Below are 23668 nucleotides of genomic sequence, written 5' to 3'. Positions count from 1 at the left end.
TCATTCTTCTCAGGACCTTATTGAATTCTAAAGCTCACAGTTTACTTTTTCTAAGTACCCAAAGCCATTCTTTTTAGGTGCTGGTTTTAATCAGAGACAAAATGACAGGATTAAAAAACCTTGCAAGCATCTATCTTAAGCTAACGGTGGAGTCTCTATGGAGGCACATGGAAGATTTGAAAACAACTCAGACGTATGTGTGTGTGTGTTTGTGTGCGTGCACATGCATATACAGGTAGCCGTCTAGTTTCCTCTTAGAGTCATACGCTGCTAAGTGGCATTAAGTTAAAGTATACTGAATATGAGAGTTTATATCATCTGAGAATTAAATTTATTTTTAAAATATGTCCGTCACTTCAAAGATTTGCTGGGGTCCTGTAACAAATTGGTATTTTGGTATATTCTCTAAATAGCATTGATGAAATTTTGTCATTAATTCACACCATTCTGAAAACTGTGAAGTTCTTAATTCGTATCACAAATACTTGCTCTAGACCATGCTATTAATCACACATATACACAAAGCCAGAAAGCAGGGTATTCATGAGGAAAACGTGATGACCTTTGGACGGGTAGGACAACTAACTTCATCACTCTTCCCCTACCTACTTTTGGTCATACCATTTAACCCATCCCTATTTTAACTTGCGTTACAATCTTTCATTATTACCATTAGTATCCTAATTTTAATGCATTGGAATAATATGTATTCTATTTGTGGGTGTTCAAAACTAGCCCTTCAATAAGCTCTATGCTTACAGTTCACATTAGTTGTCCTCCTGTGACTAGTGGTGCTTAGACTTGACCTTAGCCTGAAATAATTCAAGGCTAATCATAGATGTCAGTAAATTCTGGATTATAAGAAAAGTTACTGTCAGAAAATGCTTTTTTATATTTCAAAATGAGTGCTTCATTAAAACAGTATAAATAGTACTAATTCCTTGATTCTGATTACTATCATAGTATTTCAAAAAATGATTGGTTTTAGAGTAATATTTTAAGATGATACAAATAGTCAGTTATACAGTAGTATTTATTCCTACATATGGGTTCTTGAATAAAATGTTTAACGTAAGTGAATAAGTAGGTCCTTAATGAAATTAGATGCCGTGAATGAGAATCAGCAGAAACAACTGAACATAAAAACAGATGCACAAAGACTTGAAGCACTGGAATTATAAAACACAGACCATACAATAGTTGATTACTGTGTTTAAAGAACTGAAGACAAGCTTGAAATGCCTTCAAGTAAAAAGATGTTATGAAAAGTGATCTGGCAACTATAAAACATTGCTGAGAGATATTTTAAAAGACCTAAATAAATGGAAATATATCCTGTACTCATGGATTGGAACACTCAATATTGTCAAGATAATAGTTCTAAAATTGATCTTTAGATTTAAATCTCAATTGGAATTCTTATAAGGTAATTTTGAGATTTTGACAAGCTAATTCTAAAATGTATATGGAAATGCACAGGACCTGAAACAGCCAAAACAATTTTGAAAAAGAACAAAGTTAAAGAACTTACACTAACTAATTTCAAAACTTGCTATGAAGTTACAGTAATCAATGCAATGTGATATTGGCAAAAGAATAGACTGTGGATCAGAAAACAGAATAAAGCATCCAGACATAAATCCATACATATATGGTCATTTGATCTCCAGCAAAGATGCCAAGGCAATGCAGTGGGAGAAAGGATAATCTTTTCAGTGTTGTTGAAACAACTGGGTATTCATATAGAAAAGACAATTGTAACCCTTACATTATATCATATATAAAAATTAATTTAAAATAGATCAGACCTAAACAAAAGAGCTAATATTATAATGTTTCTAGAGGAAAACATAAAATCCTGATGACATCAGGTTAAGCAGGTTAAAATTTGTTAGGCCACAAAGGCATAAGCCATAAAAGAAGAACGTAATAAATTATATTTTAAAATTCAAAACTTTAGCTCATCAAAAGATGCTATTAAGAAAATGAAAATTCAAGCTTCAGGCTGTCACATAAGCAATTCACTGTACCTCTCTGAGCATCTTTTTTTTTTTTAATTTATAAAGGTTATTTTTGTTAGATTATTTGTATTGTAAAGTTCCATGTAAACATAAGACATTATTATTGTAGTTTTTAGAGCCATCAGCATTGCTCCGTCGCTGTAGACATTTATTTATTTATTTTTTGAGACGGAGTCCTGCTCTGTTACCCAGGCTGGAGTACAGTGGCGTGATCTCAGCTCACTGCAACCTCCGTCTTGCAGGTTCAAGCAATTCTCCTGCCTCATCCTCCCAAGTAGCTGGGATTACAGGCGCCCACCACCATGCCCAGCTAATTTTTGTATTTTTAGTAGAGACGGGGTTTCACCACATTGGCCAGGCTGGTCTCGAACTCCTGACCTCAGATGATCCGCCTGCCTCGGCCTCCCAAAGTGCTGGGATTACAGGTGTGAGCCACCACTCCCGGCCAGCTGTAGACGTTTCTTAGTCACCTCGTTCTCTCTGTACATCATCTTTTCACTAGGAGGAAGTAAGAAAAAAAAACCAAACACTTGTCCCTCCATGCATGTGTGTACTCCATAAGACCACTGTAGCTCTTTTGCAGCAGCCTTTGCAGTTAGAAGGAAATACTCTTCTTTCTGTGAACTTTGAAGCCAAAGTGTTATAACTTAAAGTGGAATATCAGAAAATTCTAGTGAATTTTTAGAAGCCTCCAGAACCTAACCCAAGAGGATTCTTTACTTTATAGCCAACTAAAAAACTAGACCTTTCTTTAATCAATCTTAAAACAAAGTGTCTTGGACACAAATTTAAAAGTAGCTTCCTATTAAACCCTATTTCTGGCTACAGAGAAAGTCACACTCTTTTTAAATGTCCATGGATAAAAGCTAGTTCACTCAACCTATGTTTTTGAGCATGCGTGTTGCTCAGTATTATAGAAGGCATTGTAAAGGTAATAAAGGTGAATAAAAAGTGGCTTCTACCTTCAGAGAGCAGACAACTTAATCAAGAAGAGAAAGAATAAATCCCATCCTTCTGCCCATTCCTCTGCCCTCCTCCCCAAAAACGACAGGATAAAAATGTGAGCATTGAGATAAAAGAACAGTAAAGTACTTTGGGAGTTCAGAAAATAGAGACATATTTGTAGCTGGAAAAATAGGAAATGCTGTATGGAGGAGATGGCAATTAAGCTGGACATTGAAAAATGAAGATCAGGTTCAATAGATGGAATTACTGAGAAAGGCATTGTAGGTAGAAGAAACAGATTGAGGAAAAATGGAGGGAGGTGGGTGACAGGCATTGCAGACCATGTTTAGGCAAATGTGAGCAGATATACTTGAATGAAACCTTCATTTTTAAAAATTTAAAAGTCACAGAAGCTTAAAGTAGCTTTGGCTTTAAAGTATGTAGCCTTAAATAGTAAAAGAAAGGCTTACATATTATGTGTGAGACAGTAGGAAGCAATTGTAAGTTCTTAAAACAGGAGTATAATATGATCAGAAATGTACTTAAAATAGCCAAAATTAGTGGTTTAGAGGGGAAACACTAGAATTCAGGACACTAGATAGGAAGCCATAGTGGTAACTAGCCTTGAGGTCACAAAGACCTTCAGAGATAGGTGAAGAACTGGAATAATTTGATGCTATATCAGCCCCAGGGCAGAGGGGGGGAAAATGTCATGAAGAAAAGGAGTGGTCCTAAGGTATGTGAATTACAACAATAGGTAAACGGCAATTAGAATAAGACTGAGAAAAGGTTTGGTAATTAATAATCATTGATGATCTCACATAAAGAATTTTCAGTTGAGTGATGGGATGGAAGCCTACTTACAAAAGATGAAAGACTGAGTAGTTGGTAAGGAAGACATTATTTGCCTTTTTATTCTTATTCTTGCACGGGTGTCCAGTGAGTTTTTCAGAAGCTACGTGCTGTGTGATAATATAACAGATTGAATGCAGAGACAGATATCAGAATCCAGATATCTTCTGTTAGGCTAGGCCTTAATGAGATTTGCAGAAATTTAAAACATTATTACACTTACTAAAATTTTTTTTGTTTTAGAAAATAGTTATTTTTCATTAAAATGTTATTTATATTAACATGAATGGGTTTATTATTTTTAAATTAATGTTTTCTTAGTTTTAATTCTGAATGCAATAAATATCAAGAGACATAATCTACATAAAGAAAAGCTCATTGGAGTCCTCAGTGATTTAAAAAAAATTTTTTTTAGAGCAAGGGTCTCACTATGTTGCCCAGGTGGACTTGAACTCTTGGACTCAAGCAATCCTCCTGCTTCAACCTCTCAAGTAGCTGGGACTACAAATGTGCACTGTTGCACCAGGCTAATATTTAAGAGTGCAAAAGATCCTGAGACCCACAAAGTTTGAGAATCACAATAATGAAATAATCTACATGTTTTATAGTTATAATTATGAAGATTTAGGGAAAAACAATTCTGGTGTTTGTGAAGGGGGACAGATTTTTAAATGGCATACACGCTAATCATACTGTGGAAGATTATCAATGTTTTGGTTATAGACTAACAGTGACACTTATGTCCATATTTGACTGAAGATTAGAAAGTAACTTAGAAAAATGAATGCATTTGTTTTGTTAGGTGGCTGAGATGGGGCATTTGTTTATTTCCACTCATTTGTAATAATGTATTATACAGTAAAAACATTTTATTGCTTATGCAAATATACAGTGCAATAGAATTATTCATGCTAACATTGAGAGTAGTAGGTAGAGTTCCTATGTCATTTATATTTGTCTTTAGAATTATCCAGAAAAATTAAGGATATATATATTTTTTAATTGTATTTAGGGGGCTAACTAAATTAGTTTGTATTCCACAAGTATAGTCTAACAGCTGGAAGAAGCTGCATGCCTAAAAACTAGAGGAAATCCAGTTGGGATTAGCAAACAGTTGCCTAAATCTGTTCACAACATGGATAGTCAACATTATAGATAAAGATCTGACTTTATTTTTTATACAAAGTTCTATCAAAAACATATCTTATGTTTTGTTTCTGTTTTTAGGAAATGACTATACCCTGGTGCTTAAGGAGAGCGGAACTTGTGTTCAAGTGTGTCAAAGGTGAGCATAATCTTATCTCTGACAACCACCACCTGTATTTCCTCCCAAACATTGAAAGTAGAGCAACCCAGAAGAGAGAATGTGAAAGATACCCCTGTAATCTAGTGCCTCAGTTAGATAGTTTAGCAAGCAAATATTTCATAATAGACTTTTTTAGTTTTATTTTTCTAGTCACAAAATAAGTCTCCAGCCCCTTTGAAATACAAGGCTATTTGGACATTATTTACATTTTGTTCTGCTGCCAGCTTGCTATTACCTTTATTCTCTTAAAAAGAAAAAAAATAGAGCCACATATTTATTAACTTTTAATAAACTATCTTGGCTTCATTGTATGGAGACTAAATTTGATTTGAGAAATCATAAATAAGAGCATGTTGACAAAACTCTGTTAAACCTCTCTGGCATGAAGAATTAGGAATTGCAAACATTTATCTGTCCTTTAGGTGTAGCCTATCCTACAAGCAAATGGCTACCTAAAAAGTCAAGACATGAAGCCCCACAGTGAAAATTCAGTTAATTTCAGTAAGTGACTGGTAGGTTTGAAGGCCAGAACTTGTCATGCAGCAACATCTGTTTTTCTATTTTAGGTTTCATGATGGAAATGGCTTCATGGGATGGAGGAATTTCTAGGACAGTGCAATTTCTAGTACCACAGGTATGTTATCTGAATAGATTTCACCCCAATTTAATCTCTTTTATTAGATTTCTCACAGATACAGCTAGGCATCCTGCCCTAAAATCCCAAAAACAACACAAAAGGCTAATCGCTTTCTGTTTTTTAAGGAGAGAAGTATTTGGATGTGATAAAGGCACTTAGTGTATTGTCAAAGATATTAGCATCTACCACTCAAGGGATTTGTTACTTAACCCCTGAACAAAACTTGACTCATCATTCCTTTGTTTTTCTCCACATTTGTATTATATAGATTATAAAGGGTTCTTAAATAAGGACATTAGCAGATAATGATTCTGTATTCTGTGAAGAACTTAGCAAAATTAGTGGTTTTTTATTACTGATTACACTAGTGTTATCTAGAGGTTTTTCTATTACTCAAACGTATTATTTGACAGAAATGACGTAAGTTCTCAGAAGATGGAGCCAGAAAACCAGCCCTTGTCCATGGCCATGCAGTTACATCGGCCATGAAAGATAATTTTCACCTACTGCACTCACATATTCCTAGTAGAACTAGGTCCATATTTTAAAATACTTCTAAAATTATTTTTAAAATCAATGATGATTTAACAAGTGCAATTATTATTTTTTTGTCTTACAGAGTATTTCTGAAGAAATGTTTTATCAACTTAGTAACATGCTTCCCCAGATCTTCCGAGTATCATCAACACTCACTCTGACATCCAAGCACTAAACCCTTATAGATTGACATGCTGGCAGAAGATGATTGTTAAACTCTCCAGGAACTTGTGCTATGCTGGAATCTGTCAAGCAAAAGATGCCCAGAAAGAGAACTTGCAGCTCAATCCACAAATCAAGATACATGTGTGTGAAACCATTCCAAAAATTTATATACTGCACAAACTGGTGATCAACCCCTAACTTAAACACTTAAAGTCTCTTTATGAATTTCTCTTTTTTTCTTCTCTGTGTTACCTGTGAATATTAGTAATCTAAAACTTTTTATTTATCACACATGGACACTTGGGAAAGGAAACTTGATTATATTTACATGGAGGCATTTGACTTTTTCAAGAGGCTTGACTCGTCTCAGGTGCAATCCTTAATTAAACATACAAACAAAATTTTCCTTTTACTTTCTTTGCCAAAACAAAATGTAAAAGCACTGAAATATACATTGCAAGTACAAATTTCCTGTGAAAATCTTTTTATAGAAACACAAATGTATAAGACAAATGTGCTTGTTCTTTTAAATTCTCCTGTTTCAGAATCTCTTTTTAATCTACTCCTAAGGATGTACAAGTTAGAGTCAGAAGACGTTTTGGATTTCTTCCCTCTCTCTCATCCTCCCGCTGTGCCCTTGCACTTGCATATTAATAACATTTCATGGACTGGGAAATAGTGTTCTTTTTTGCAAGCTTGATGTCAAGTTAGTCTAAACCAGCACCTGGCAGTATTTTAGTGCTCATCAACATTGTGACAATCACACAAGGAAGATCATTTCTATATTTCTGTCCTCCCTGTGTTCTCAGCTTGCTTAACCATGCCTCTACCTCTTGCATTTTTTTGCGGATAAATGTATCCCCATTTCTGCTTCTCTGTTTCCCCTCCTTTTCCATTGTTTTTCCTTATGGTACTACTTTCTCAGGTGCTACATATCATATATTTGTCCCATCTATAACATATTTAAATGCTATAAGTAGTAACTCCATTAAACAAAGGCATTTACAAAAGCACACAGGTGTTTAGAAAAGCAATAGTTTCATCAATTCCAAGTTATGTAGATATTGTAACTGGCCACAAGAATGAAATGGAGGGCATTTGGTGTCATAAGATGGCATGTCTTGATGACAAGAAACAAAACGCCCTTCATTAATATGCCTCAGTGTAATAACTATTATAGAAACTGTTGGCAAGCAGAGTGCTTTCCTATAAGAGAATGTGTCTTAATTTTCTACTCGAGGGAAAGGTTTGTCCAGGTAACAACACTAAAGACAACCCTAAGAACACCCACTCCAGCAGTATGTCCATTAGACACTAAAACTCTCCAAATTATTTGTCAGGGAGCCTGGCGATTCTGCCAAGAAGGCAGGTGTTTTGCCCTTAGAGCCTATACAGTTCTCTTGGAGAAATTGTCTTTCAGGCACCACTGTTAATCACTGAGACTGATTCTAATGCAAAGCAGGGAAGACAGAGGCAGAAACCAGGGGAGTGGTAGATCAGTGCAGCCCAGGTATCGGAATGGAGGAGCAAAGTTTCATTCACGGATGTTTGTTGAATGCTGCTGCCCAACTCTTCCTTTGTCACCTCTAGGCTATTCCACTAAGTTACTTATAAACTGGTGGCTTTAACTGAGGGCTGTGTAAAGGTACTATTTGGCATGTGAAGTCAGGATAAATTTATCGAATGTCCGTTTTCCACATGCAACTGTGTTATAGAAGTAGTAAAATTGGAAGAATCATGTTTATGGTGTTACCACTGATGGAAACACACAAACACCAAGCTAATAATAAATATATAACTTAAAAAGCTAATTATATGCACTGAAATGGTGGGAATTTTAGTGATGCAGTAATTGAGGAGTCTGGAGTTTTGTATTTGGACCAAGAATTATGAGATGAGGATCTTTTTCTGAGTGTTCTAAAGGGCTTCTTGAGGGGGAGTGGTTTAAAGCACTTCATGAATGATGTGAAGAAGGTACCTTGGGCTGAGACAGCATTCTAGGTACAGATGGCACTCTGTTCAACCAACTGTGGATGGAAAATATTCTGAAAAAAAATACAATAAAAATTTTAAAAATACAATATAACATCTGTTTACATGGCATTTACATTGTATTTGGTATAAGTAATGTATAGACGGATTAAGTATATGGGAGGCTGTGTGTAGGTTGTATGCAATTACTACACCACTTTATATAAGAAACTGGAGCATCCAGGGATATTGATATTGGCAGGGGGTCTGGAACCAGTCTCCTGCAGATACCAAGGGACAACTGAGTAAGGCGCAGATAGGAGCAGAAACAGAATGGAGGCAGTGGTAAATGGCCAATAAGTTGAGAGGAGCTGACCACAAGAGTCTTTGAGGATGGGGAGATTAGCACAAACATTGACATTGGTGAGGATTGTGAGTTAGAAGTTTTCTATTTGTATAAACAGTTACATATTCCTAAATGGCCCTCAAGGCCTTAAGAGTGTGCTTTGGAAATCAGGCAGAGGCACTGAACCTGAGGTCTCCATTCTGTGCTGCTCTTTCCCCCCCTTCCCCCATTTCTGCTCTCGAAGCACCACACAAGCAAAGCCATTGATCTAGAAGTGTGGCACCAGCTGTTTCTCAGCATGACAGTGTGACCAGAATGGAAGAAATGCATGAAAAAGAATTTCAGCGGGAAGAAACTGAGCTTGCCTGGGAGTTGGCAGATCTCTTATTGGCACAGTACACACCATCATTTGTGTTACTTCAGTTGGATCCTGGCTAATTCTCACAAGAAGAAAACATGTTTCACAAAAGAAAGATGAAATCACAGAAACATTTCTTTTCTAGAGGCTCTAAGGGAGAATTCACAGAACTGTAGAAAGAACCCACTAAAGTTAGAGACGAGCCTCAGGCCTATTTTTCAGTTTCTTTTTATTTTCTATTTTTCAGTTTCTAGGTGAAAATGGCTGCTTTTCTGTGACTTAAGTTTTTCCATTTATATGAAGTGGGACTGATTTGCTCAGTAGAGTAATAGAAGTATAAAAATCATAAATGTGAAGCAAAAAGAATACAACACCTATTTGGAAAAAGTACCATGTTTTCAGGACCTTTTAAATCAGTGATTTTCTATCCTTTGTTCAAGAACCTTTCATTATCCATCACATCTTTGCCCGAAATGTTTTGAGAACATAAACAATTGGAATTATTTGAGCAATCTTTTTTTACTAAATCAAAGACAGGTATGTCTGGAGAGAAGCTTCTGATTAGCAAATTGTACATAGTATTATCACCTACAATTATCACTGTGCATTCTCATGCCTAGTATTACCACATAAACTGCATAGAATTATCATTGTGTAATTCCAGGCAAACTTGCAAAAACAAAGCCTTGGTGTTTGACTTAACCTGTGGGACATCATCCAAGTGAAATGTATTTTTTGAGAAATTCTTTAAATAGCTCAGTATCTTAAAGGATCACTAATTCCAGGAACCCCAAGCTGGGAACCACAACCTTGGGCAGAAATATTTACATGAGAGTATGTTACAAAGGGACGGCAGAGATCAAGAAAACATAAATAGCAGATTGACCCTGAGAATCTCGTTCAATAAACAGCCAGTGTTTACTGAGTTTCTTCTATACACAAAGGCATAGTGCAAGCAAGATTCAGCCCCTAGAAGGTTATACAAAGGCAATGGGACTTGTAAAGTCAGAAGACTTGGCAGGCTTTTCTGTAATCTGTGATGCTGATGATCTCTAATAACTAAAATAAAATTTCAGCTAAAGCAGGGGAAAGGAGGAGTAACCTCCTGAGGTGCCTGCAGGACCAATATGTGCTTATAATGTCCTATTTAAATATACACAGATAAAATTACCATATACTTCAGATCTCTCTTGCGGTTCATTTCCTGTTTTCCTACAGGAAAATGGTTCTGGATATGTCCAAATCGAAGACATATGAGGCTTTCTCATATATCCAAATCTAAGGCTGGCTGAACTTCATACTATATACAGTCAATCCTCATTAGTTGAAGATACCATATTTATGCAATCACCTATTCACTAAAATTTATTTGTAACTCCGAAATTGTTAAAGACATTTACAAAAGCATACAGTCATTTACAAAGACAATAGATTCATCACACCAAAGTCACGTAGATGTTGTAACTGGCCAATAGAATAAAAAGCAGGGCCTTTGGCAGCACTTTCAGGTTATCTGTGGACATGTTCAGAGCACCAAAATGTTTGAGTCGCCCAACACATATGTTCCCAGCTCAGATGGAGCAAGGTGATGCTCTGCTGCCTTATTTTAGCTTTCATAGTGCAAATAAATGTCCCTTTCATGGGTCTGTTTAGCACCATGTTTTTTTTTTCCATTGCTTTGTGGTGATTTTGTTGTTCAAAATGGTCCAAGTGTAGTGCTCAAGTGCTATCTGGTGTTCCCAAGTGCAAGAAGGTTGTGATGTCCCTGATGAAGACAATGCATGTCTAGATAAGCTTGTCCAGGTACGCAGTGTAGTGCTGTTGGTCAAAAGTTCGATGATAATGAATCAGTGATGGGTATTAAATAAGGTGTCTTTCAACAGTAGCACACATAAAACAAGATTATATCTTGATGGGCTGATGAGACTGTTGTGGTCAGAGCCTTGCAGGAATTTAACTCTCTGTCTCCCTTGGGAGCAATGATTTAGTATTCACTAATTCAGGGTTCACAGCATCTTTATCGAACATAACTACTGTGAACTGTGAGAGTCGACTGTATGTGTCTTCTCTCACCAGCAAGAGGGTGCAAGAGCTATTCGTAGATATTTTTGGTGCATAGAGAATGAAACCTGGAACACGTTACCAAAGAAGCAAACAGATCCTTTCTTGACATGTTCAGGAATTAAGCAGAAACTGTACTGTCATCTGTCATAGGTTAGGTGTGACATCTGCAGGAGGAGAATGTACTGATGCATGTCTCCCTCTTTCTCCCCCACTTTCTAGCCTTCTCTCCTTTTCTTTCTTTATAATAAATTCTCATTTCCTGGTATCAGCTCATCTGTGCTCAAAAGTCTCTACTCTGAGCAACAATATAACATCAGAGATCAGGAACATAGTCTCTAAAGTTAAGCCTGATTCAAATGCTGACTCCTCAGTTTATTTGCTGTGGCTTGTTACATCGGGCATATTACCTAATCCCGTTAAGCATGTTTCCTCATCTGTAAGCTAGGGAAAATTAATAATAGTATCTACCTCATTGAGTGGTTGGAAGGATTGCATAAGAAGTGCACATTACCTGGCATATAGTCATTCTATAAATATTTGCTGCTATTATCCTTCCTTCCTTCATTCCTTCCTGTCTCCTCCTTCCTTTCTTCCTGTCTGACCTTTCTCCTTCTTCCCTTTCTTCCTTTCACTAGATAGAAGGGATGCTAAGTCACTTAAGACACCGTGTCCTCAAGAAGCTTACAGCCCAATTGAGTTGGTAGGAAAACACACAGTAACCACAGTACCAGCTAGCATATACTAGAGGTATACAGTCAGTGCAGAAAAAAGCATACACAGAGTGCTATGGAAGTCAAAATAGAAACATTAGCATACGTTGGGCCAAGAGAGATGTTGAGCCTCTTGAAAGCAGACTGCTTATCCCTGCCTTTCTCTGGCACTGAGTGAGTATCCTCTGAACCCTCATTATTCTCAACAGGTGAAGCACAAATCCTCCTGGCAGATGGGAAGAATGCCACCTGTGCCAGCAATGGCAACAACTTCAGATACAAAGGATCTGAATGTCAGGAGGAAGTCACAGGGTAGGTGACTAACCCTGTATTTGAGTAGAGCAGGAAGGACTATCATATTTTCTATATGAAGTGAATCTAGATTTTAGAAATAACAATAGTATGAAGTACTTATGGAATTTAAAGTCTCCTACCCACATAGCAGCTGAATGAACAACTTGCCCCTGTAATGCTTTCCTGGTTCAACTCTTAGGACTCTCTTGTCAGCAAGCTGATCATGTGTTTGCTGTCTTGCAGATGAGCAACTGAGGCAAGAGGATTAGATGCTAGGAAGGTGTAGAGGAGATGTCCTGAGATGAGAGAAGAGGATCAGAACTCAGAAATCACTAATCTACTTAGTCTACTTTATGTGTGTGGTGATGGGGATGGGGGAGGGGCACTAGGATAAATACTTTTTCTTTTTAAAAATCATCTTGGCTGTCTCGGCTAGTGTAGCACATTGACTCTGCTATCTGAATTTCCTTTTATCGTGAAATACTTCAAAGATAAAAAGAAGTTAGAGAAATTATAACAAATAACCATGTACCTACTACTTGTTTTTGTTCAAGCTTAAAATTTTGCCACCTTTGCTTTAGGGCTGTCTTTTTTATCACATAAAAGATCACAGATGCAGGTTCTCTTTTGCTCCTGTAGCTTTAGCCTCTCCTTGTATCAGCTACTTCTGAGGAACAAACCACTCCAAAACTTAGTGGCTGAAACAATAAGCATTTATTCTTTGTGATTCTACGGGTGGTCACCTCAGCAGTTCTGGTCTCGCCTGGGCTCATTTTTGAGTCTTTGGTCAGTGGTGGGTCGAGTAGGCCACTCTGATTATCTGGGCTAGGCGTTGTCACATGTTTGGGGATTGGCTGGCTGTAGGCTGGTATAAGTGACCTCTGCTGGCACAGCTGGACTTTTCTTCACCGTGAGCCATCCTCCGTGAGGCTAGCCCAGACGTGTTTACATAGTGGTAGTAGAGCTGGAAAAGAGAATTGACACACCATCACTTCCACTACATTCTGTCGTCGATTAAATCTGGTCACACAGCCATCCCAGACTCAAGAGGTGGGGTAATAGACTCCTCATTTTGATGAGAAGTGCTAAAAAGTCACATTGAAAAGAGCATGAACACAGGATGAGGAGAAGAACTGGGAATATTTTTGTCTTCAATGTGTCATAGTCTCTCCTTGGCAGTAACCGCTATCTTGACTTTGTTGTTATTCATTCTTACAGGTTAATTTATAGTTTTAATGCATATCCACAGAGTGTAGCCATAAGATGTATATAGTATTGTACTGAAAGCTTTATCTTCTACAGATCATTCAACATTTGCATTTTTAAGAATCCAATATCATGCTTTTGGGATTTAATCATGCTAATATACATATAGCTACTTTACTAATTTTGGCTGCAGTATATTTGAAGACTGAATTATATGCCTATAGTCCAATTTATGTATTTACTCATTCTCCTATTTATTGACAGTGAGGTTGCTTTCACTTTTGTGTCACTTCATACTGTGCCACAGCAACTACATTCTTGTACTTGTATCATTGTGTACATATGTTACAGTTTTTCCATGGTTTATATCTCTGAAAAGAGTTTCTGGATTATCGACATCTTAAAATTTAAGAAATTCCAAATTTAACTCCATAGTTGTACCAAATTTTCCTTCTAATGGCATGTGTGAACACTTGTTTTTCTTCATATAGACTGGGCAGAAATTTTTGGAAATTTTAATTCTTACCATTCTGATAACTATGAAATAGTATCTCGTTACTGTTTTATTTTGCATTTCCCTGGTTAGTGGCGATGTTGAGCAGCATGGCACATTTGTTGGTCGTTTGGATTTTGCTTTTCTTTTTTTTTCTTTTTTTTTTCTTTTCTTTTTTTTTTTTTTTTTTTGAGACGGAGTCTTGCTCTGTCGCCCAGGCTGGAGTGTAGTGGCACAATCTTGGCTCACTGAAACCTCCGTCTCCCAGGTTCAAGTGATTCTTGTGCCTCAGCTTCGTGAGTAGCTGGGATCGCAGGTGTGCACCACCACGCCCAGCTAATTTTTGTATTTTTAGTAGAGACGGGGTTTCACCATGTTGACCAGGCTGGTCTTGAACTCCTGACCTCAGGTAATCCGCCCTCCTCAGCCTCCCAAAGTGCTGGGATTACAGGTGTGAGCCACCACTCCCTGCGTGGATTTCCCTTTTCATGAATTGTCTGTTTGAATCCTTTGTCCATTTTCTTCTCTTCCATTGTTTTCCCTTTCCTTATTGAATTTGCAGACATTCTTTCTATATTCCAAATATTAAACTTTTTTTTTTTTGAGATGGACTCTCGCGCTGTTACCCAGGCTGGAGTGCAATGGCGTGATCTTGGCTCACTGCAGCCTCCCCTTCTTGGGTTCAAACGATTCTCCTGCCTCAGCCTCCCAAGTAGCTGGGATTATAGGTACCCGCCACAACGCCCAGCTATTTTTTGTATTTTTAGTAGAGACAGGTTTTCACCATGTTGGCCAGGCTGGTCTCGAACTCCTGACCTCATGACCCACCCGCCTCAGCCTCCCAAAGTGCTAGGATTACAGGCTTGAGCCCCCGCGCCCGGCCCCAAATATTAAACTTTTATTAGGTATTCTTGAAAACCTCTTTTCTTTTCCCAGGCTATGGTTTGTTGTTTTACTTTTTATTATGTTTTATTTTCACAGAGGTCTTAAATTTTGATGTGACATATCAATCTTTTCCTTTATGGTTTAAACTTCTTATATCTCACTTGAGATACTGTTTCTTACCCCTAGTATCGTAGCTAAATACTCATATGTTTTCTCCTATGAGTTTTAACATTTTGCTTTTTCTTATTTGGGCCTTTAATCCATTTGAGATTCACTTTTGAATATTGTGAGGTAAGCATCCAATTTTATTAGGGGTGTAGACAGAAACAGGTAGAAGACAATAACAAAACATGACTAAAACTTTCCCAACACTGATGGACATGAATCTTCAGATTCAGGAAGCAGGTTGACATCTAAGCAGAAAAAGAAAAATAAATCTACAGCTAGACCCTTTGTGGTAAAATTGCAGAACACCTAAAACAAAGGTAAATCTTAAAAGTCTCTAAAAAATTTTTTAAGAATCAAATAAAGAGAGATTTGCATGACAATTTTAAAGACTACAAATTTTCAACAGCAACAATAAGCACCAGAAAATAATAAGCATTCAGAGAAAATAACTGCCAATTTAAAATTTTGTAACCAACTAACCTGTCATTTAAGCCCTACCCATCACTTTCATTACTAGCTGTGACTAGGACAAATTATTTTATCTCTTTGAATCTCAGTTAATTTGCCCATAAAGTATGATTAATACATTTTCCTCTAATTCATAAAACCACACAAGAAAAAAATAAGAATGCTTTACAAATTATCAAGTTACAAAAAGATATAGTTTACTTTGATCGTTGAGAGTAGGTTCATATTTGAATGTGACAATCTTCATATTTCTTGGGGGATGAGGCAGAGCATGGAAAGTTGGATGCATGGACGAAAGGAAGAATATAATTATGCATTAAATGAATATTTATTGAGCATCTTTTGTGTACCATGCATTGTTTTAGATACTGGAAACATTGCATAATACTGAATAAGACAGATAATCTCATCCTCTGTTGAGCAGAAGAGACATTAAAATCAATGAACAACTATATATGAAATTATAGATTATTATGGGTCCTGTGAGAAAATAACAAGGGGAATATAATGGATATGCAAATAAGACAAAGCTTTTAGGAGGAAATTATATTTAAACTAAGACCTGAAAAATCGGTAGCAATTAGCCAGATAAAGAGTAGAGGAAGATGCTTTCCCAGGCTGAGGAAACAAAACAAAACACAAACAAAACCAAAAAGCAGGAGTTACAGGATGAACACAACTGAGTGTGGGAAACTAAAGCCCTGGATTTCTGTCTAGAAAGCTGAAAATGGGAGACACAAGGTAAATACAAGGAAAATTATAGAAAGGGAGAGTTTGAAAGCCAACCCATAAAGTTGTTTATGAACTCCTGGGCTTACACTAGAGATGTGCCAGCATGAATCTAATTCTAAACTTCATACCAAAGCTTTTGAGAGCTTAGACTATACCCAGGTTTTAGACTGTCTACTGAGTGACACACATGCAAGACAAATTCAGATAACACTGCAAAGTCTTTGAAAATGGGAATGACATTGAAACCATAACCCACAAGAGGTCGGTCTGAATGTGTGGCCTGAAACAGACTGGTTGATTGTCTGCTAGAGAAAAATATCAACATTCTCCATAGGATTGAAAACCTAGAGTCTCATAACAATAGTAAAAATGACCTGAATACAAACTAAAATTACTTGCCTTACAAAGAATCAGAAAAAAATCTCAACTCTCAAAAAACAATCAATAGACAGTAATTCTGACATGGCAGATGTTGGGATTATAATACAAAGACTTTAAAACAGCCATTATAAAAGCCCTTTTAAAATTCATTTGAAATGTGTAAAACAATAGAAATTCTTAGCAAAGAAATAGATCTAAAGAAGAACCAAATGGAAATTTTAGAGATAAAAAATACAATCTCCAAAATTAAAAAAAAAAAAACTTGATAGGATCAGAAACACAATCAAGATGACAAAGAGAAGAGTCAATGGCCAGTGAACTTGGAAATAGATCAATAAAAAATTTCCACGTTGAATACACAGAGGAAAAAAAATGATCTGAGCCTCATGGTCTGAATGGGAAAAACAAAAAGTTCTAAATTCATGACATTGGAGTCCCAAAAGAAGAGAAAAGATGTAGTGATGAGAAAACATATATTTGAAGAAATATTGGCTGAAATTTCTCCAAATTTAGTGAATAATCAAAATACTGAAAACTAAAGACAAAGAAAATAATCTTGAAAGCAGCCAGAGAAACCCAATGCATTACTCATAAGGAAACACCAATTTGAACGACTGCAGATTTCTCATCTAAACTTGTGGAAGCCAGAAGGAGGTGGAACAATTTTAAAGTGCTAAAAGACTGTCAATCCAGAATTCTATATCCAGTACAAAAATTCTTCAGGAATGAAGGGGAAATAAAGACATTATCCAAGAAAGAAAAACTAAGAGAATTTGTTGCCAGCGAAACTGCTAAAGGAAGTATTGCTAGAGGAATTTCTTCAGACAAAAGGAAAATGACTTTCAGGATAAAAATTGGAACATGAGGAATGAAGGAAAAGGAATAGAAACGGTAAATGCCTGAGTAAATACAGTATTTTCCTCTTGAGTTCTTTAAAGTATGTTTGATTATCGAAAGCAAAAATTATAACATTATCTAACGAGATTTTCAACATATTTATGCAAAGAACAACTAGAACATAAATGGAAACCTATATGGTGACAAGGTTTCTACATTCCACTGAAGTGGTAATATTGAGTCTAAGTAGACTGGGGAAAAATAATATTGTGAGACAAGAAAGACTGAAACATTCATGTAAATGAGAGAAGTCTAATAGTATCATTGAACTATTGGGTCACTACTGCTTCTTCCTCATCTTAGAAAAATTCCAAATGGAAAGTTTGCCTGAAGTACTATCCCTCTCACACAATCCCAGAGCTGATCACCAAATCCTCATCTTTCAAATCTGTTCATTTATTTCCATCCCATTGGTGCCTTCATAATTGAAGAAATAATTGGTGCCATTATTTCTTGCCTATATGCCATCTTTCAAACTGGTTTCTCCAACTCCAGTTTTGCCTCTTCTTCTTTCTTAATCTCACCATAATTATCTAAAATTCAAATATTATCATGCTGTGTTCCTGCTTCAAACATGTCAGTTGCTCCTATGTTGCTTTTAAAATAAAGAGTGAACTCTTTGGTCTGTCTCCTGATTACCTCTCCAGCCTCATTTCTGGACACTCTCCAACTCCTTCCCCCAAACAATATTCTCTAGGCCAACATAGTAACTATTTTAGGATTTGAGGACCATGTGTTGTCCATTGCAACTACTCAGTTCTGTAGCTGTAGTGCAACAGCAGCCATAGATAATATGCAAATGGATGAGTGGGATTGTGTTTAAATAAAACTTTAATCACAAAAACAGATGGCTTGCTGGATTTGGCTCATGGGCTATTATATGATGATCCCCTGCTTTACACAACTGAACTACCTCCAGATCTGTGTAGATGACATTTTCTTTCATTTCTTGAGTACTGCACAATCTACTCTCTGAAATATCTCCCTCCTTGATTTGGTTACCTTCAATTCACCACCAGGCCTCAATTTGGATGCCACTTCTTTAAGGAACTAAAGAGTCTTTATCCCTCTACCAACATTGTTGCACTTACCACACTAATATATTTATCTTTTCATTTGTCTGGCTTTCCCTATTTGTCTATAATCTTTTCAAGGGCAGAAACTGCCATGTCTACACTTTAATCTCTAGTGCCTAGCAGAGTACTACTACCAGGCACATAGAGCCCTCAATAAAACTTACATTACCATTGAGTGAGTAGAAGCCCACTAGCCCTCTGGCTGACCCAGCCCTAGTCTTAAAACTTTAGGGTTGGCAAAACACTGCCTGACTGTGTAGTTGTATCTCCATGGAAGCTGTGATCTGTTTTGGGCAAGTCATCCCTTTCCTTTGGCCTGGACTTTTCTCCCAGGGCAGTAGAGGTCCAAAATTAAGGACCAACCACTGTATCTCTTCTTGGGCAGCACCCATCCCATCCACCAGGCAGCTCAGAGCCCTCAGCTCTGTCTGACCCCACTTCCGACAAGCACTCTCAGCCACTGACTTTAAAAATAAGCCCTGGGGGGGAAATTGCTACATCTCTTTCCAAATACTCTTGCAAATGCCAAAAGTGGTGGACAATGAACCATTTGTGGTTAAGGGTGGAGCAACCACCATTCAGCCAGGCATCCTGGGGACTCTCTCCGTCAGTTCAGTGTCCTCCCTTTTCAGTGCCCCACCAATAAAATGTCAAAGGCACAACTCTCTCTGCCAAGACATCAGGTAATTAAGCAGCTGAAGGGTCTAACTCACTCAGGGGTCAACCATATGTCCTGTTCTGAACTTGTGCTAAATCTCAGATAGAGACGTAGACCCTTCCTGCAGCACCTTACAGTCAAGTTGAAGAAACAAGACAAGCACATATGAACCATTTAGAAATTAGTAAAAATGCAGTTTATACATTCACTTTTCAAAGTGTATACTCAGTACCAGGCACTGTGCAGGATGCTGAGTTATAGAGATGAAAAAGAAGGCTCTCTTCATTCAAGGAACTGTCATTATACTAAAATTTATGCCAAAGTAGGAATACTATAAAAGCAAACAGGGTTTAGAGTCCAAAGAAATTAACAAAGACTAGTTTTCAGAAAAGCAGGGCTTGAACTGATCTTGAGGAAAGTGTGAGATAGAGATGAACGGAAGGAGAAAAGGATTTTAATTAAGAGAAATGACATGACCAGAGATGTGGAGGAGGACTGGGTATGGAGAGTGGAAAGGACAGCTGAATGGTGGGAGATGAAATTAGACTGGAGAGATAATGAAGGATCATATTGTGGAAGATCTTGAAGATCCAGAATTTAACTCCAAAGGGGGAGATGATAAAATACCTTTCCTCTTCTTCAAAATTAGGCTTTAATTCACACCATCAAACCCATCCTTTTAAAGTGTAAAATTCAGTGGTTTTTAGTATATTCACAGTTATGTAACCATCACCATGATCTAATTCCAGAACAGATAACATCTTTCTGAATATTTCTGAACAGAGAGTTCATGGGATAAAATTGTTTTTCAAGCAGATTACCCTAGCTACAAGAGCAGGAATGATTGTGTGTGATATAGAATTGGACATGGAAGCAAGTTAACAGGCTCAGAGGCTTGGGGACCCGGGCCAGAATAGGTCACAGTGCCACCTCCTTTCCATGATATTCTCACCTCATCCATGAAGTGGGATAATTTATTGAAATAATCATCTGTATCTTTTTCTTGTATTTTTCCTCACTCATGCCAAGAGCACGGCCAGACGTTTGTGTTCCCTAGCCTAAGCAGTACTGGAAGCTAATCTAAAATCCTCTCCTGACTTCTGTTTTAGGAATTCTGAACTCAGTGTTGGGATTATATTTGGGGAGAGGAGAAAGGGGACTATTTAGGAGCAGTGGAAGCTGAAGCTGAGAGAGCAGAGATTCCCCCAAACTGGTTGTATGTCACAGTGGTTAATAGAACAGATTCTGGTGCTTGACTATCTGGAATTGAGCCTTGACCTTGGGCATGTCACTGAACTTCTATCTGGGTTTCCTTGAAATGGGGATAATGAGAATCAATGATCTTGTTCTGAGGACTAAATGAATGAACATACATGAAATACTTATAACACTGCCTGTCATATAAGGAGAGCTATATAAGGGTTTGCTTGTTACTATTAATAAATGAGAGAAAAATAAATCATTGGCACAGGGTGGTGGAGTGTTGTCCTGTAAGGACTATTGGGTGGAAACAAGGGTAGGAAAAGATTTACGAGTAATGAAGAGAAAAACCTGAAAAATAGAGGGAATATTAAGGATGCAAGACTTTAAAAAATTAATTGTTATTGACAAAAATTATACTATTTATGGCCTACAAATGTTTTGATAGATGTATACATGGTGGAAATGCTAAATCAAGCTAATTAACATATTTATTACCTCATATACTTACTTTTTTGTCATAAGAACATTTAAAATTGACTCTGTCAGCTATTGCAAGTATGCAAGATGTTTTCATTAACTGTAGCCACCATGTTGTATAGTAGACCTCCTGAACTTATTCCTTCTGTCTAATTGAACATCCGCCTAATTCTCCCCCTAATTTCTCCAACATCTGCCTAATTCTTCCCCCTCACCCAGCCCTCAGTAACCACCATTCTACTCCCTGCTTCTATGAGTTCGACTTGTTAAGGTTCCACATATGAATGACATCATGCAGTATTTGCCTTTCGGTGCTTTGCTTATTTCACTCAGCATAATGTCCTCCAGTTTCATCCATGTTGTTGCAAATGGAAGGACTGCTGTCTATTTTAAGGCTGAATAGTATTCCATGGTGAATACAGGAATATATATTCCTATATTCCTCACAATTCTATGTTATGGCTGAATAGTATTCCATTGTGAATATGGGAATATATATTCTTATATTCCTTGCATTTTATTGTGTACAAGGATTCTCTTTTCTCCACATCTTCACCAACATTTGTTATCCTATCTTTCTGATACATAATAGACATCCTAACAGGTGTCGGGTGACATCTCATTGTCATTTCAATTTCTGATGTCATTTCTGATGACATTTCTCATGCCATTTCTGATGATTACTGATGTTGAGCATTTTTTTCATCTACTCGGCCATTTATATGTCTTATGTCTTTTTTTTCTTTTAGAAAAATCTACTCAAGTCCTTTTTAAATTAGATTACTTGTGTTCTTGTTATCTAGTTGTTTGAGTTCACTGTATATTTTGCATACTACCTATCAGGTGTATGATCCCCAAATATTTTCTCCCATTCTGTGGATTTTTTCTTTATTCTGTTGATTGTTTCCTGTGCTGCATGTAAGCTTTTAGTTTGATGAAAGCCCATTTTTCTATTTTTGTTTCTGTTGCCTGTGCTTTTGGGGTCATATCCATAAAATCTTTGCTAGGCCAATGTCAAGAAGATTTTTGGGTCTTACATTTAAGCATTTAATCCATTTCAAGTTGATTTTTATATATGGGGTGAGATAGGGGTTCAATTTCATTCTTTTGCATGTGGATATTAGGTTTTCCCCACAGCATTTTGTGAATAGACTGTCCTTTCTGGGTTGTATGTTCTTGGCACCTTTGTGGAAGATAGGTTCATCGTAAATCCATGGACTTATTTCTGGGCTCTCTGTTCTGTTCCATGGGTCTATAATGTCTATCTTTGTAGCAGTACCAAGCATTTTTCATTACTATGGCTTTATAGTAGATTTTGAGTTCAAGTAGTGTGATTCTTCCAGCTTTGTCTCTTGTGCTCAATCAAAAGTGGTGATTGAGGTCTTTTGGTGATAAGGGTCTTTTGTGCTTCCATGTAAGTTTTAGAACTCTTTTTTGATATTTCTATGGGGAATGCCACTGGAATTGTGATAGGGATTGCATTGAGTCTCAGATCACTATGGGTAGTATGAACATTTTAACAATATTAATTCTTCCAATCCATGAACACAGCATATCTTTTCATTTATTTATGTCTTCTTAAATTTCTTTCATCAATATTTTATAGTTTTCAGTGTACAGATCTTTCACCTGTTTGATTAAATTTATGTCTAAGTATTTAATTGTTTACATTATACATATTTTTTGATATTATTGTAAATACAATTGTTTTCTTGATTCCCTTTTTTGATATTAGTGTGTAGAAATGCTACCGCTTTTTTATCTTGATTTTGTATCCCACAACTTTTCTAAATCATTTGTTAGTCCTAAGTTTTTTGGTGGAGCTTTTAGGGTTTTCTATATATGAGATTGTGTCATCTGCAAATGGAAACAGTTTAATTTCTTAGAATGAAAGACTTAAGGCAGATAACCATTTAGACATAATAGAGAAAGGACAGGAAAGTAAAAACAGATGATCATAAATAGGGATAGAGAAATACATTATTTGACAGAGAATACATAGGGAAATAGATATGAAATAACAAGATCGAGAAGTAAATATATCACACAATGAAAATATAATAGAGTGAGAAGTAAATATATCACACAATGAAAATATAATAGAGCTAGAAGATAGTGGCAAAAACAAGCTGATGAAACTGAGAGAGATCAACTAATGTAGATAGATGATAAGCTCAGAATGATACATAAAAAATAGTGCTAAATGCTAAATGGAAAAAAGTCATAATGGGAAGACAAAACGGAGGGTGGAGGTAAGAACTAGGTCAGGGGGGATTAAATGGCTTCAGTCTGTGGGATGGAGGAGACTGCTGTCCTAGCCCTGCCCCTTCCTCTCTGCTCACCCCACCCCCACTAGCTCAGCTCTGTCTTCTCCAACTTCTGGACCATGTTGTCCTCTTCCTTCAGTTAGGAACACTCTGTTCTGAACAGTTCAGAAATCTGTTTTCTTCTGTCTGGTTTTCTAATGGTTTTGTGTATGCAATTCTTTGTCTTTATTCCAGAAGACTGTGTCCCCAGTGAGAGTGGATCTACCACTCCACTCTTAGTATCCTACTCAGTGTGAGGCTAAGAGAAGATGTGTTGCGAGACAGTCCTGGTATAGAAGTTGGACCAGTAGGGGCACAACAATCTCCAAATGCCACTGTCATCACCTGTAGAACATCACCAGTCACTCCTGGAAGGGTCCTCTCTAAAAGCATAAAATAGCAGAAACTTGTCCAGCCTGCCTTTGCACAGAAAAAGAAATATATGCAGTATGTGAAATATATTCCCCTCTGTGCTTCTTGAGGGTCAGACCTCTGTAACTCTGTATTTTCCC

At 36.9% G+C, this 23668-nt stretch overlaps 1 protein-coding gene across 5 annotated transcripts in view; it reads left to right on the top strand.

Moving 5' to 3' along the window:
- FERRY3 (FERRY endosomal RAB5 effector complex subunit 3) overlaps window positions 1-8549 on the top strand; it is a 60117-nt gene extending 51568 nt beyond the window's left edge. For 4 of the 5 annotated variants that reach the window (XM_063784768.1, XM_009424619.4, XM_063784767.1 and 1 more), the window contains 3 exons: window positions 5046-5103; window positions 5691-5758; window positions 6381-8549. In XM_063784768.1, coding sequence (XP_063640838.1) covers window positions 5046-5103; window positions 5691-5758; window positions 6381-6473 — 219 coding nt within the window. In that variant the 3' untranslated portion in view covers window positions 6474-8549. 5 annotated transcript variants of the gene reach the window in all.
- Window positions 8550-23668: the final 15119 nt, after the last annotated feature.

The sequence above is a fragment of the Pan troglodytes genome, chromosome 10, assembly GCF_028858775.2.
Source record: "Pan troglodytes isolate AG18354 chromosome 10, NHGRI_mPanTro3-v2.0_pri, whole genome shotgun sequence".
NCBI classification, from domain to species: Eukaryota; Metazoa; Chordata; class Mammalia; order Primates; family Hominidae; genus Pan; species Pan troglodytes.
Note: the sequence above shows the minus strand (reverse complement) of the source record. Positions and strands in the feature narration are given on the sequence as shown.